The 17,003-nt window shown below is 43.8% G+C and overlaps 1 protein-coding gene across 3 annotated transcripts in view; it reads right to left on the bottom strand.

Moving 5' to 3' along the window:
* Positions 1-17,003, bottom strand: part of vcanb (versican b) — a 35,474-nt gene that overhangs the window by 6,817 nt on the left and 11,654 nt on the right. For all 3 annotated transcript variants that reach the window (XM_086152778.1, XM_086152779.1, XM_086152780.1), the window contains 8 exons: positions 12,643-12,830; positions 10,367-10,862; positions 9,222-9,467; positions 7,680-8,102; positions 6,345-6,458; positions 6,113-6,226; positions 780-938; positions 117-199 (listed from right to left, as the gene is read on the bottom strand). In XM_086152778.1, coding sequence (XP_086008904.1) covers positions 117-199; positions 780-938; positions 6,113-6,226; positions 6,345-6,458; positions 7,680-8,102; positions 9,222-9,467; positions 10,367-10,862; positions 12,643-12,830 — 1,823 coding nt within the window. The remainder of the gene's footprint in view (positions 1-116; positions 200-779; positions 939-6,112; positions 6,227-6,344; positions 6,459-7,679; positions 8,103-9,221; positions 9,468-10,366; positions 10,863-12,642; positions 12,831-17,003) is intronic.

Raw genomic sequence — 17,003 nt, 5'->3', positions numbered from 1 at the left:
AGGTTGGTAAAGTGCAGGTCTGATGGAAGAACAAGATCCAGACCATTTAAGAATTGCAGATTATAAAGATCCAACATGGCATGCTCAACAAGAAGACAACGTTAAAGTGGCCTTACCATTGGCCTGCCGTCAGTCCACCTGAAGTCCCTCTCGAACATCTTATCGTTGAGGCCGATCCACTGGTAGTCGCTGCCCAGCTCTGCAGGGGGGAGCCAGAGTGTCATCACTGGCGGCGGCGGCGTGGGAGTTAATCATGGCTTTTTAGCTTACACGCTAATTTTTGAAGCTAATTCAAGTCTGGTTTCAGCTGGTAGTCATTTCAAGCTATGGTTTGTTGGCGTTCAAATCCAGCCGTGCTCCACGGTGTGACAAGCTAACGTGATTTGGACATCGTGGGGAAGGCGTGGAGAAGAAATGAAGGTCAAAGGAGCTTAACTAAAAGACAAACCACCAGGGAAACCCTGAATTGCCGGTGTACCTGAAGGACTTCCCCGGTGGCCGATGAAACCTTTCACGAGCCAAAAACAGGTTTGCGGGAGTCACAGTTCCCCTTTGACCTTCGAGGGTGGCCCTCATCCAGTCTGTGCCAAAGTGACCTTTGACTCCCCGACTTGGCGAACATCCCAAGCTAACGAGGTCGCCCTCTGGTATTTTTCAGAACCCCGACAAGAAAAGCCCTGAGGTGGTTTTGTGTCCAAGTGACTTTTGACCTCGGGATCCAATTAAGGCCAGTGCTGCTAACGACATCAACAACGATGAAATACGCGGCAGTCACTTACGGTTGACGAACTCCTGCTCCTCCTGGGACAGGATGCTGGCCAGGTGGGCGCCGTGGAGGCGGCACTCGCGCTCGGCGGCGTCCCACGTCCGGCGATGGGTGAAGTACTTGTAGCAGTGGGACTGGAACTTCTGCCACCCGAACCCGCAAACCTCGGTGTCTGCGGAGGAACCGGAATGTAAACTATTTTTTACAAGGTAATAACGGCGGAAGCTCGGAGGCTGGATTCACCAAGAGATAACTTGGGTGTACTCTGAGTACTCGTGTATGATACTCCAATACTTTCATACTGCAGACAGAAAGAGTACATGTATGTCACCGTCATACAAAGTGTACAAGTGAAGGGGTGCAGAGAGGTGACCTTTTTGGACTTTTCTTGAAAATAAATGGGTTCAGATTCAAGCTCAGAACATGTGGAGTTTCCAAACCTCTGTTTTGCTCTGATGAAGTTTTGGGTAGGAACCTCTGGATGGAACCGGGAAAACTTCGGGAATAAGAATCTATATGTCCAGCGCTTTAGGAATGTTCTAGAATCGCAAGGATATCTGTTTGGATGTCGGACATTAAGATAGGAAAATCAGACTTCTGGAGTTGCCAGGAAAAACATCTGGAGTATCAGAAACAAAACCCGCATTTCTGGAATCAAAAGGACAGCCTTTGGATTCTCATCAAAAAATCTAGGAATTAAAACGCACACATTTAAGAGTGAGTGGACAGAATTGCTAACAAGACAGACAAATTTTCTAGAATCACAACCTAAAGAGCTGGAATTCCCCAGCTAAATGTTTCAGGAATAGCGTTTAGAATCACAAAGGAAAGGGTTGGAAACGCAACCAACTGAAATCTCAGGAAATTATTCATGGTTATGAGCAAAACCTTTGGATTCAAGACTAAAGCTGATTCATCGTTGAACTTCTGGAGTAGCCAGGAAAACATCTAGAGTCTTAGAATCACAACCCACTTTTCCTGAATCACAAAGATAATTCCTTTGAATTCTGAAGGAAACTTTCCGGGGATTGAAACGCAAATTTAGGATTCAGGAATGAACCTTCAGGAATTTCCCCCCCAAAAATCCTGAATTCTGGATGAGTTTTCTGGAGTCACAAGCTCAAGTTTTGGATTCACCGGCAAAATGTTTCAGGAATCGCTTCCAGAACCAAAAACCGAAAAATTTCAGAAAACGCGACCAACGTTTTTGGAATCTCAGAAAAACACCCACATTTATGAGCGTAAACTTCGGATTCAAGAGCAGTTACTTTGCAGCTGCACTTCTGACAACCCGCATTTCCAGAATCGCAAAGATTGTGAAGAAAAATCTGCGGATTCAAAGAAACATTCGGGATTCAAGTGGGTACATTCAGGAATCACACACAGGGTAGCCCCAGTTCCGATTCTAGAATTCTAGATCTGGATTCTAGAATAAAAACACGATCACTTCGAAACTGCAAACAGCATAAAAACATCAACAGTTGCAACCTGAGCCTTCAGATTCAAGACTGAAGCTGGTTCACGACTTAACTTCTGGAGTCGGCCGGAAAACATCTGGAGTCTTAGAATCGCAACAGCGTTTCTAGACTCACAAGAAGAACCTCTGGATTCTGGGAGTTGAAGTGAACCATCTAGGTTCAAGAGTGAATCATGAACAAGACATCCATGATTCCTGTTTTTTGGAATCACAAGCCAAAGTTTTTGAATCGCCAGCAAAATATTTCACGGAGCACTTCCAGATTAAGAAATTGAAAAGTTCAGAACAAAGCCTTCAGATTGAAGACGAAAGCCAATTCACCGCTAAACTTCTGGAGTAGCCGGGAAAAAGATTTGGACTTTTAAAATCATAATTTTCCGGAATCACAGAGAACCACTGGAATTCTCAACAAAAAAAACAAAACAAACAAAAACAAATGAGTTTAAAATGAACACTCAAGATTCAACCGTGAACGTTCAGGAATTGCTCATAAAATACCACAAATTCCTATTTTCCGGAATCACGAGTCAAAGTTTTGGATTTGCAGGCAAACATTTCAGGAATGACTTCTAAAATCCAAAAACTAAAATTTCAGAACTGCTTAAAAGGCAGAGAAACAGGAAGGTTTACAACACAAACCTGTAGATTCAAGAGTGACATTTCACATTTCCCTGGAATCCGGAACCAAGACTTCAGGAATCAAAACTTTTCTGGAGTTAGATCCAAAATCTTGGAATTTAAACATGTCGAGTAACAGCCTCCGGATTCACAGGCCAAACGTCAACGTCGAACCCGAAACTTTGGATTCTTGTTTCGAATCAAGACTCTGGAATCACAACTCTGGAATCACGACTCTGGAATCACAACTCTGGAATCAAGACTCTAAAATCACGACTCTGGAATCACGACTCTGGAATCAAGACTCTGGAATCACAACTCTGGAATCAAGACTCTGGAATCACAACTCTGGAATCAAGACTCTAAAATCACGACTGGAATCAAAACTCTGGAATCACGACTCTGGAATCAAGACTCTAAAATCACGACTCTGGAATCACAACTCTGGAATCACGACTCTGGAATCTCGTCCCCTAACGTGAAATTGGGATGTAAAAGCGGAATCACAAGAACTCTCGTCTGTTTTGGAAAAAACTTTTTCCGGAATCCCGTTCGAACGCCTTTTCTGGATCCGGAGGTCGTGGAGGTCACCCGAAACTTCCGGTACACAACGTCTTCCATTTATCCCGAATTTATCCCGAATTTTTGTCCCGTCCAGCTGCCGCTCAATGAGCTCATCCCCGACAATCCTCGGCTTGTCCGCCTGACCTCCCGTTCCTTTCGCCCGGGCTACGGAACCGGAGTCCACCTGCCGCCCACATCTGGAACCATTCAAGATCCGGGAAGGGGACGCCAGGTGACGCCCATAATCGATCGGCGTTGATATGAGCGACCGGGTGGAACGGGAGGAACACCTGGAAGGTCAGGTCGGGGTCAAAGATGGCGCTCCCCCATCATCCCCCTCCCGACCGACTGGAAACTGACATTTACGGAGACAGAGGCGAGTCTGACCGCCGAGCAGCTGCGAAATAAAAAGAGCGATTATCTCCGTCGCTCCTCCTCGTCTTCTTTTTCTTCCCCAAGCTGGACGCCAGCGACGGGGCGACAGCTGGGAGCTCTCGGCTCGCCGCCGCCGCCGCCGCCACCGCCGCCGCCTCAACTCGACATTTATTGGGTCCAAAAAAAAAAAAAAAAGAGGAATGAACGAAAAAAAAGGAAAAAAACACTGCTCAAAAAATACAGGAACGCTAAAATAACATCCTAGATCTTAACGAATGAAATATTCTTACTAAATATTTTGTTCTTTACAAAGCTGAACGTGCAAAATCACATCAAAATAATCAACGGAAATCAGATAAAACTGTATAAACACATTAAATCAACTCAAAATGAATCAGTGTTGTTTTTTTCGGGCAGTAAAGCTTAAAACTTGACAAAAAAAAAAAAAAAAAAAAAAAAGGTGAGTGAGATCTAGCTGGCGCGTTAGATGGTAATAACAACGTAATAGCGATGTAATAACTGTGTCGTTAGCATGTAATAACCGGAAAACGAATGGATAACGCTAGAATTAGCGATACATCTTTTAGCTACCAGAAATAAACAACTCCCGTCGCCGTGGCGACAGCGTAGTTCACCCCCCCCCTCGTTAATTTCCATGGCAACGCCGTCAGCGCTGACTCACGGCGCAAATATGGCGTCTGGAAACAATCGGCCGGGTGAACCCCGCCCGGAAGGACATCCCATAATATGCAACCCGACACCTTGTCGTCATAGTAGCGTCGGAGTTTTCAATTACAATTGAATAACAAAGGGATTACTCTGAACACACACACACACACACACACACACACACGCAGCATGGGGAAACACAGACACACCATGCAGACACGAACCAGACACACACATGCTCACACACACTTGGAATTATTAAGTAAATACACACTGACCTTGTGGACACACACTCACACACCTGCTCACCATGGGGGAAAAACAATGAACACACACACTCACCATGCAGACGTATAACAGACACACACACTCGCCGTGTTGACAAACCGCAGACACACACACTCACGGTGCTGATGCATCACAGACAGACGGAGACACACACACTTGTCATGATGACGCATGACAGACACACACACACACACAATCGCCGTGTGCACACACACACACGTGCATACACAAAAACACAATCACACACATAGACACAGATACACAGACATGCACACACACATACACTGACCTTGCTGGCACTCACACACAAACAGACACACACACACACATGCACACACACACGTGCACACACACACACACAAACACACAGAACAGATACATACACACACACCCACACACACACTGATCGTGCAGGCAAACACACACACATACACACATAGAAACACATGTGCGCACACACACAGACACACAAGGGGCACACACACACACACACACACACACACACACACACAGACACTCACACACAAACACACATACTCATATACACACAGACCTAGGACACAAAAACACACTCTGACACACACACACACACACACACACACACGCGCGTGCGCACACACACAAACACACAAAACAGATACAGACACACACACTGACTGTGTAGGCAAATACAAACTCCCCCTCAGACACACACTCACACACACACACATACATACTCATATACACACTGACTGAAGGCCCAAAAACACTCACACACACACTGACTGTGCAGGCACAGACACACACACACACACAAAAACGCGAGCACACACACGCAAACACACAAACATACACACACATAGTCATATACACACTGACCTAAGGCACAATACACACACACACACACACACACACACACACAAACATACACACACACACACATACTCATATACACAAAGACGTAAGGCACAATACACACACACACACACACACACACACACACACACACACAAATATACACACACACACATATTCATATACACGCAGACCTAAGGCACAATAGACACACACACACACACACACACACACACACACACGTGCGCACACCTACACACACACCTACACACACACACACACACACACACACACACATACATACTCATATACCCACTGACTGAAGGCACAAAAACACTCACACACACACTGACTGTGCAGGCACAGACACACACTCACACACACGCACACACACACACACACACACACACACACACACACACACACGTGCGCACACACACTCATAAACACACACATACTCATATACACACAGACCTAAGACACAAAAACACACACACACACACACACACACACACACTGACCGTGCTCACACAGCTGGCCGCTGTAGCTCGGCAGGCAGACGCAGCTGAAGGAGTCGATGGCGTCCAGACAGGTGGCGCCGTTCATGCACGGGTTGGACTGGCACTCGTCCACATCTGCCGACACACGCACACACACACACACACACACACACACACACACACAGTTGCATTATTCATCCCTCCGTCCGTCTGTCAGCCCAGGGGTCAAAGGTCGTGGGGGCGGAGCTCCCACCTGTCTCGCACCGCCGCCCTGTGAACCCGGCTGGACACGAGCAGAGGAGGTCGGCGCCGCGTCGGAGGCACGAGCCGCCGTGCAAACACACATTGGTGTCGCACGGCAACAGGTCTGCACACACACACACACACACACAAAGAACACATAAAACAAAAATCAACATTTAAATGGTTAAACATTACTGTTATTACTATCTAATTACATGGTATGAATTTAGATCTTCTCATCTGGGCTGCTCCCTTCCGGGGTAACAGCCAATCATCTGCCTTCGTCTATTCCGGCAACCAATCACCTGCCTCCGTCCAACCCCTAGTGAATCACCGTGAAGCAACAGCCAATCGCCATCATTAATCTGAACTACAGCCAATTATTAATTAAGTTAGACCCTCACATCCAATCACCTTTCTCCTTAAATTCTCCTATCCAATCACGTGCCTCCACCTGTCCTACATCTGATCATCTTCCCTCCAACCACCAGCCAATCACCTGCCTCCATCTAACCCCTAAACCAGGGGTCGGCAACCTTTAACACCCAAGACATTTGGACCCGGTTTCCTCGGAAAAGAAAACACTGGGAGCCGCAATTACTTTTTGACGTCTAAAATAAAGGTACCGCTGTATATATTGCTTTTTATTACCTTTACACTTTGTATAAACAAGTGTGTTGCTTTTGAAATTTACAAAGTATTACGTAGAAAATTAAATTTTATTTATGTAATGAACTCATTTTGAGCTTTCAGAGCGTGTAGCGGAGCCTTGACCTGAATTATGAAAATAAAATCGGGAAAAAATCACTGTGTCAGTAAACAATGAAAAATAAATATTTGCAAAATATCTTCATAAATTTTTATTTCACCTGGTTTATGGGACTTCTGCTCCTGAACTTCTGCGCACAGCATCTGCACATCGGGACTTTACCGGCTTCCACGAGTGTGACGTTATTTTGAGCGGCAAAAAATAATAATTTTATTTAATATTTCAAGATCACAATAATCTTCCAACTTAGATCTAAAAGTTAAAAAAAGGAATTAACACAAATGAAACACTTCAATTAAATATTTATCATTTATTTTCCCAAGCCGCTCGGAGCCGCAGTGTAAAGATGGAAGGTTGTCGACAATCTAAACTACAATCAATTATCAGCCTCAAGTTATACCCTCACATCCAATCACCTTCCTCCTTAAATTCTCCCATCCAATCGCATGCCTCCACCTATCCTACATCATCTTGCATCCAACCAACAGCCAATCACATGCCTCCTTTTCTACATCTCCTGATATCATGTAGCCCCGCCTCCACTGTGATGTCAACCAATAGTTGTCCGCCGCTTACCCCCGGGAGCCTCGGTGCTGGTCCGCAGAAGCCCCGCCCATTGTGTGGCTCCGCCCCCTTGCGTGGCCCCGCCTCCTCGGCTGGCTCCGCCCCCTTGGGGCTCCAGCGGCCCCGCCTCCACCCGGTTGGGGAAGATCTCCCGCTCGTAGTCCACCATCTTGTCCTCCAGCAGCGGCGTGGCGTTCGGGTCGGGCCTCAGCAGCCAATCAGGCGGGATGTAGTCGTAGGCGGGAGAAGGCTCGATGGCGAGCGGCGCCGGTGTCGTCCAGGCGGGCGCTTCCGATGCGGCGCCGAAGGCCAGGGGTGCGGCGGTGACCTCTGTGACCTCTGTGACCTTTGTGACCTCTGTGACCTTTGTGACCTTTGTGACCTCTGTGACCTGTGTGACCTCCACCCCTGATGGCTGCTCCTCACGTGAGTGACCTAAAATCCAGGAATTAACCTGTTATCGATCAGTAATTAGCCTGTTATTAATCGTAATTAACCAGATATTACTGTTTTCGACCCGTTGTTAAATGTTTATTCGTCTCTTATAAGCGGTTGTTCAGTTATCAACAGAAACACACAGATCGTTCAAAACACTCAAAACCGCACACGATATATTCAATATTATTATTATTATTATTATTGTTATTATTAGTATGATAAGCGGTAGTAGTATTATTATTTTAACTATTATAATAATTATTAATATTATTATTACTATTATTATAGTAGTAGGAGGAGAAGGTTTCTAGTATTAGCAGTAGCAGTAATGATATTCTATAATTATTATAATAATAATTATTATTCGTAGAAGTGGTAGTAGTGTCGGTAATAGTAATAGGATCATTATTATTACATTACCTCTAAAACTTTTAATCTTACATTAATTCTTATTATTAGTAGTAGAAGTGGTAGTATTAGTAGTATCATCATCATTATCATCATTATTATTATTATCATTATTATTATTACCGTAGTAATAGAAACATCATTATCATTATCATCATTATTATTATTATCATTATTATTATTACCGTAGTAATAGAAACATCATTATCATTATAATTATTATTAGTAGTAGTATTAGTAGAAGTAGTAATATCATTATTATTAGAACTACAATTATTTTATGACATTATCTTTACAATTTTTAATTATTAGCAGTAGAAGTGGCAGTACTTGTAGTATCATTATTATTATTATTATTATTATTATTATAGAAGTAATAGTAGTCATAAAATTTAAATAATAATAATAAAAATAATAATAATAATAATTATTATTATTATTAGTAGTAGTAGTAGTTGTAGTAGTAGATGTGGTAGCAGTAGCAGTAAAATTCAAATGATAATATTAATAATAATGATAATAATAGTAACAATAATAATAATAATAATAATAATAGTATTAGTAGTAGTAGTATCATTTTATAATTGTTGTCACCACGATGATCATTACCAGCATTATTATAATGAAGACAATTATTGCTTTTGTTATTCTTGTTCAGAAAACAACCCGAACCCGAGCTGTAGATAAACAAAGATGGCGTCCGCGTACCTCCGAAGGCCTCGGTGGTCATCTCCAGGCGGTCCGTGCTCGGGCTCCAATCGCGAGCCGGATCCTCGGTGAGATGACCCACGCAGTTGTTGGTGGAATCCTCGGGGTCGGGGGTCGAACTTTTCAATACGGCGCCGAAGAGCTGGGGTTCGGCGGTGACCTCGTCCACCTCCGTGACCGCCGCGTCCTCCTCCCTTGGCGCCGCCCCCGATGGCCGCTCCTCGCCCAAGCCTGGCTCGGCTTTATCTGGAGGTTGAATTCCAGAAAAATGTGAAATGAACATAAATTCTCCAAAAATCTGTCTGAAAACGATACACAACTAATTATCATTCATCAGTTATTAACCCTTTATAAATCATGTATTAACATTAATAAACTCTTCACCAAAGCCCAAAATCTTTAAATTTGGTCGAAATCATCAAATTTTGTCAATGTTGAAATTTAGCATGAAATTTCGAAAACGTGATATACATGACATTCACAGATTTCACAGGAAACTTCAGATGTGCAGATCTCTGGTGATATTTCCAAACATAACCTGAAAATTCCAAATTTGGTATGATACATTAAAATGAAATGTCCAGATATAGCTGGAAAGTTTGAAATTTAACATGAGAATTCAAAATTTAACCAAATTCAGCATGAAATTTCCAAATTTCACATGAATTTTCCACATTAGGCATGACCTTTCCACATGTGACATGAGATTTCCAAATTTACTGTGAAATTTGAGAAGTCAACACAGAATTTCCTAATTTACTGTGAAATTTGAGAAGTCAACACAGAATTTCCAAATTTCACATGAAATTTTCAATCATTTATATATGATTTTAAACAAAATTTCCAAACGTAATCTGAAGATTCCAAAATTTTCTATGAAATATCAAATTTTAGCATAAAATGTCCAGATGTAGCTTGAAAGATCAAAATCTAACATGAGATTTCAGAATTGAACATGGAATTTCCAAATTTAGCATGAAATTTCCAAATGTTACCATGAAATCTCTAAAATTTAGCAAGAAATTCACCTCAATTTTACGCTCATTTGGATGAAATCCCACCAGAAAATAGAAAAAGCTCCAATTTAAAAGCTAGCTTTTGCCGTTGGGGGAGCCGGATGGAGCAGCTACCTCCTCCACTCTCACCTGAGCCGTCGTCCATGACCTTCTCCTGGTCGCCATCTTGGCCCGAGGCCTCCTCCTCCAGCTCCTCCTCCCCGGAGGCGGAGCCTTCGGCGTCCCCCTTCAGCGTCTCCGCCATCTCCGTCTCGTCGGTCACCACTCCCGCTTGCAAGTAGGCGGCGGCGGCGGCGGACGGCGGCGGCGTGAAGGTGGTGTCGGCGGAGCCCTCCAGGTGAGCGCCCGACCCCTCCATGTCCTCATACGGGGACACGCCGGTGGACCGAGCGGGCGATGAAGATGCGACCCAGCGTTCCACGCCGGCGGCCGTATCTGACGGGGTAGCGTCGGCGGTTTCCCGCGGCGACGGCGTCGGCGTTCCCGTGTGAATTTCAATGGCGCTGTAGTCAAAGGGCGTCACGCCGTCCTCATAAACCTCGCCCTCCTCCTCCACCTGGATGGGGGTCGCCGTCTCAAACTGGTCGCCTCGAGCTTCCTCCGGCAGCTCGGGTTCAAAGGTCACCTGAGGAACGGCGGCGCAGCGAGGCTTGAACCCTTAAACGACTTGTGGGCGGAGCCTGTGCCGAGGGGCGACCTCGACTGAGGTGAGAGCTGAGATAGCCTAAGCTAAGCTAAGATCAGATCAGATATCATAAAATAAAACTAGATATCTTAAGATAAAATAGGACAAGATAAGATAGCTTGTGCTGACGTACGTTAAGCTAAGCTAAGATCAGGTATCTTAAGATAAGATAGGACAAGATAAGATAGCTTGTGCTGACATACGTTAAGCTAAGCTAAGATCAGGTATCTTAAGATAAGATATCTTGAGATAACATAGGACAACATTAAGATTTAAGATAAGATGAGATGAGATAAGACAACCTAAGATAAGGATTCTGATTGGTAAGCCTCGACTGACGTGAGAGCTAAGATAATCCAAGCTAAGCTAAGTCAAGAGTTGATATCTCAAGATAAGATAAGATAAGATAGGATAAGATAAGATAAGATAAGGATTCTGATTGGTAAGCGCCGACTGACGTGAGAGATAAGATAAAATAAGCTAAGCTAAGCTAAGAACAGATCAGATCAGATATCATAAAATAAAATCAGATATCTTAAGATAAAATAGGACAAGATAAGATAGCTTGTAGTGACGTACGTTAAGCTAAGCTAAGATCAGATATCTTAAGTTAAGATATCTTGAGATAACATAGGACAACATTAAGATTTAAGATAAGATGAGATAAGATAAGACAAGCTAAGATAAGGATTCTGATTGGTAAGCCTCTACTGACGTGAGAGATAAGATAATCAAAGCTAAGCTAAGATCAGATATCGTAAGATAAGATAAGACAACATTAGATAAAATAAGATATCTTCAGATGACATATGAAAACATGAGATAATCAAAGCTAAGATGACGATTCTCATTGGTAAATCTTGACTCAAGTGAGAGCTAAGTTAATCTAAACTAAGCTAAGACAAGAGTTGATATCTCAAGATAAGATAAGATAAGATAAGATAAGGATTCTGATTGGTAAACCCCGACTGACGTGAGAGCTAAGATAAGCTAAGATCAGATATCTTAAGATACGATAAGAGAACATAAGATAAGATATCTTCAGATAACGTATGAAAACATGAGATAAGCAAAGCTAAGATGACGATTCTTATTGGTAAGTCTCGACTCAAGTGAGAGATAAGATAAAATAAGCTAAGCTAAGCTAAGCTAAGCTAAGATAAGATGAGGATTCTGATTGGTAAGCCCTGACTGACGTGAGAGCTAAGATAAGCTAAGATGAGATATTTAAGATACGATAAGAGAACATAAGCTAACATAAGATAAGATAAGCTAAGATGAGATCAGATATCTTAAGATAAGATAAGATAAGATCAGCTAAGCTAAGATAAGTTAAGATAAGTTAAGATAAGATAAGATAAGATAAGATAAGATAAGATAAGATAAGATAAGATAAGATACTTATTGATAAGCCTCGACTGACATGAGAGATAAGATAAAATAAGCTAAGCTAAGCTAAGCTAACATAAGATAAGATAAGATAAGATAAGATAAGTTGAGGATTCTTATTGATAAGCCTTGACTGACGGGAGAGCTAAGATAAGCTTAGATTAGATATCTTTAGATACGATAAGAGAACATTAGATAACATAAGATAAGCTAAGCTAAGATGAGATTTTAAGATATCTTAAGAAATGATAAGAAAACATGAGGTCACATAAGAGCTAAGATACTGGTGAGGAAAAAGGTTTGATCGGCTCCTGATCAATAATTGTCCTACCTCGTGTTTCCTGTTGACGAAGCTGACCATCGGGGGCAGGTCGACAGGCGTGGTCTCGGCGGCGCCGGCGTCCCCGCTGCCCAGGGCGCCGCCAATCAGGTGCGTCAGGTCGGTGATGTGAGGGAAGCCGGGCTGCAGGCTGTCAGCGCCGCCAGGAGGCTGCTTCAGGATCTCCACGATACGGTCCACTGAGGGAGGAACAGGAACAGAGGGCGGGATTAGGAACAAGAACAGGAGCAGGAGCAGGAAACAGGAAACAGGAAGGGAAGAAGGGAACAGGGAACAGGAAGAGGGGGATGTAGAGGAACAGGAACCGGGAATCAATACCCAGGAAACGGGAAAAGGCACAGGAACATGGAACAGGAACAGGAACAGGAAAGGGAAACAGGAACGCAGGAAGAGAAGGAGGTAACACAGAACAGGAAGAGGAAGGGGGGAAATGAAACAGGAAGTGGGGAGTGTAGAGGAACAGGAACCAGGAATCAGTATCCAGGAAACAGGAAAAGGTGGGTAAGGGGAGCAGGAAACAGGAACAGGAAGAGGAGGATGTAGAGGAACAGGAACCGGGAATCAATATCCAGGAAACGGGAAAAGGCACAGGAACAAGGAACAGGAGCAGGAACAGGAACAGAAACAGGAAAGGGAAACAGGAACAGGAAGGGAAGAAGGGAACAGGGAACAGGAAGAGGGGAATGTAGAGGAACAGGAACCGGGAATCAATATCCAGGAAACGGGAAAAGGCACAGGAACAAGGAACAGGAACAGGAAAGGGAAACAAGAACACAGGAAGAGAAGGAGGGAACACGGAACAGGAAGAGGAAGGGGGGACATGAAACACGAAGGAAGGAACAAGAACCAGGAATCAGTATCCAGGAAACAGGAAAAGGTGGATAAGGGGAGCAGGAAACAGGAACAGGAACAAGAAACAGGTAAGGGAAACAGAAACAGGACGGTGAAGAGGGGGATGAAAATGAACAGGAATCAGGAATTGGGAGCCAGGAACAGGAAACAGGAAAAGGGGAATGAACAGGAAACAGGAATCAGTATCCAAGAAACAGGAACAAGGAGGATACAGGAACAAGGAACAGGAACAGGAAGAGCTGGTAGATAGAGGAACCAGGAGCAAAAAGAGCAGACAAAAAGAGGAAACAGGGAACAGGAAGAGGAAACAGGGATAAAGAAGACTAAGAGTCATGAACCAGAACAAGGAAACAGGACACATAGACTGGAAGTGGGGGCAAGAATAGGAAACAGGAAGAGGAAGGAGAAGGGGAAAAGGAGAGCAAGAAAGAGGAACAGGAAAAAGAAAACAGGAAGCGGAAGATGGGATGAAGAATTGGGAACCAGGAGACAGGAAACAGCAAGAGGGAGCAGGAGCAAGAAAAGGAAACAGGAAGAGGAAGAGGAAATGGGGACCAAGGGACAGGAAGAGATAGAGAAACAGGAACAAGAATAGGGAGGGGGGATGCAGAGGAACAGGAATCAGGAACAATCGAAAGGGAAACTGGAACAGTAGCAGGAGCAAGAACAGCAAACGGCAAGTGGATGAAGAAGGAAGAAGAGAAAGGGGAAGAGGTAACAGGAACTGGAAAAGAAAAAAAGGAAAAGGGTACCAGGAACCACGAACCAGGACCAGGAAACAGGAAACAGGAATAGGAAGAGTGGGAAGAGGAGGAACAGGAATCGGAGCAGGGGCAAGAACACGAAGTGGAAAGGGAAGAAGAAGAGGAAACAGCAAACAGGAACCAGGACACAGTAACGGTAAACAGGAATCAAAAGACAGACCAAAAAACAGGAAACAGGAACTTGGAAGCAGAGAGAGGAAGAGGGAAGAGAGAAGAGTGAAGAGAACAAGATCCAAAAGGTCTGATCCGATCGTTGATCCTGATGTTCCTTAATCTGAGGAAGAAAATTACCATCAGCAGCTACATGAAGTTCACCCAATATACCCAATAACAAGGTGTGTGTGTGTGTGTGTGTGTGTGTGTGTGTGTGTGTGTGTGTTGGGGGGCAGTTGAGTGACTTGGGGCCTCACCGATGGCGTCAAGATAGAACACCCACAAGCGGGAGGTGGTAAACCAAGGGCATACCGTTTTCCTGAGCCGTTCCCTACAGAGCATACGGGAGTAGTTTGCCCCGACAGCAAGTCCACAGGAAGTCGGGGTGAAAAAAAAAAGTCAACGGTTCCCCACCGAAGGACCGCAGGATCAGGGGCCCCGAAAACACGAACCTCTTTGCAGTTCCCGACATTGTGACGGGTTTAGACACGAACATAAGGAGTCTTTGTTGACTGGAACTGCGGAGTTCATGTATTCACTGAGTGTGGACTGGAGGTGGGGGGGGTCAAGGGTCAAGGCTTTTACTTTGACAGAACAGAGAGGACATTGACAAGACGGAGCGGAAGACAAGGATTCTATTCTCTCCATCGGAGAAGGTCAGACAACTGGAAGTCTTTCCACTGGCCCGCTGCGACCCGACAAGGAAGTAGACTGCTCCTGAAACTGAATCTAACATGCGACATGTGAATGAGAGGGTGAAAGAGTGTATGTCTATATATGGCAAGTGAATGGGTGCATGACTTGTATGCCTTCATATGTGGTGAAACCCCGCCTCTCTTCCAATGACAGCCAAGATAGGCTTCAGGACAAGCGTTTTAGATACTAATGAATGAAAAGTATCGCCATTAAGGTCCACTGCTTACTTCTCAAGCATTGGTGAACTGTATTTTTCGCACTATACGATGCATTTGAAATCCTTAAAATTTCTCAAAAATCATCTGTGGGCCTTATAATCCAGTGCGCCTTATGTACAGTATGTGCTGACGTCGAACCAGTTTGGTTGGAGGGAGGCTCTTTCATCTTTACACTGCGGCTCCGAGTGGCTTGGGAAAATAATTTATAAAATTTAATTGAAGTGTATTTCATTTGTGTTAATTCCTTTTTTTAACTTTTAGTTCTAAGTTGTGATCTTGAAATATTAAATAAAATTATATTTATTATTTTTCGCCACTCAAAGTAACGTCATACTCGCGGAAGCCGGTAAAGTCCCGGTTTGCAGATGCTGTGCGCAGAAGTTCAGCAGCAGAAGTCCCATAAACCAGGTAAAATAAATATTTATGAAGATATTTTGCAAATATTTATTTTTTTATTGTTTACTGACACAGTGATTTTTTCCTGATTTATTTCTAAAATTCAGGTCAAGGCTCCGCTAAACGCTCTGAAAGCCCAAAATGAGTTGATTACATAAATAAAATTTAATTTTCTCCGTAATACTTTGTGAATTTCAGAAGCAACACACTTGTTTATACAAAGTATAAAGGTAATAAAAAGCAATATATACAGTGGTACCTTTATTTTAGACGTCAAAAAGTAATTGCGGCTCCCGGTGTTTTCTTTTCCGAGGAAACCGGGTCCAAATGGCTCTTTGGGTGTTTAAGGTTGCCGACCCCTGGTTGGAGGTCCAGTTTTTATGTGGTCCACTGCGTTCAAAAATCTGTCAAAATGTTTTAGTGCGACTTTGCTGAGCGACAAAGCCGCTCTTCTCAATTAGTTGTCGTGTTAAAGTGGTTGAATATGGGGTGCAACTTCAGATAACGTTAGATAACTAATGATGCAGTGCTGGAATACAACGTTGGTCCAACCTCACACTAACTTCAGGTGTCCACTATCGCCGGTAACCATTAACAATTAGAGAGCAGTGCCTAGTACACTTACCTCCGGTGCGTACTGTGCTTCAACAAAATAATACTGAGGACCCCCAAAATATCTCCTGTTAAGAGACATGCATACTAAGCGCAATTCAAACTCAAGGCTATCAGTCGCGCAGTTGATGATGGGAAAAGAGCAGCTGCGAAAGAATTCAACATGAATGAATCAATGGTACGGAAGTGGAGGAAGCAAGCAGATGAACCGCCCCAAATAAAGAAAACTAAGAGTTTCCAAGGGAACAAAGCGAGATGGCCACAGTTAGAGGACAACATTGAATAGTGGGTTATTGAACAAGGGAATGAATTGAATAAAGTTGGACTAAACTGACTGTTTTGTTTGGCTTTAAATACTGTATGTTTTATCGAGTTCCTTATAACCCAGTGCGCCTTATGGTCCGAAAAATACCGTACTTGGTCTGCGGTCCCGGGAGATGCCAAGTGACTTCATCAAGAGATCATTGCTCACAACGAAGAACAGCGAGGAAGAAGAATCCGTCAGTGTCTCCGAAGGCGAAGAAGGCAGAGGGAGAAGAGAAGGAAGATGGGAGCTCCTGAGCTTCGGGGGTTTCCTGGGAAGTACCTCCAGAAGGTCACAAGACCTTCCAGAGCGGCAGAGCCCTGGCCAAGCGAGCAGGTTTTGGTAGTAGCAGGTAAG

The sequence above is a fragment of the Fistularia commersonii genome, chromosome 9 (assembly GCF_037954325.1).
Source record: "Fistularia commersonii isolate RoL2024-O1a breed Wild chromosome 9, RoL_Fcom_v1.0, whole genome shotgun sequence".
Lineage (NCBI taxonomy): Eukaryota > Metazoa > Chordata > Actinopteri > Syngnathiformes > Fistulariidae > Fistularia > Fistularia commersonii.
The sequence above is the reverse complement of the archived record's forward strand: the minus strand, read 5'-3'. Positions and strand labels throughout refer to the sequence as shown.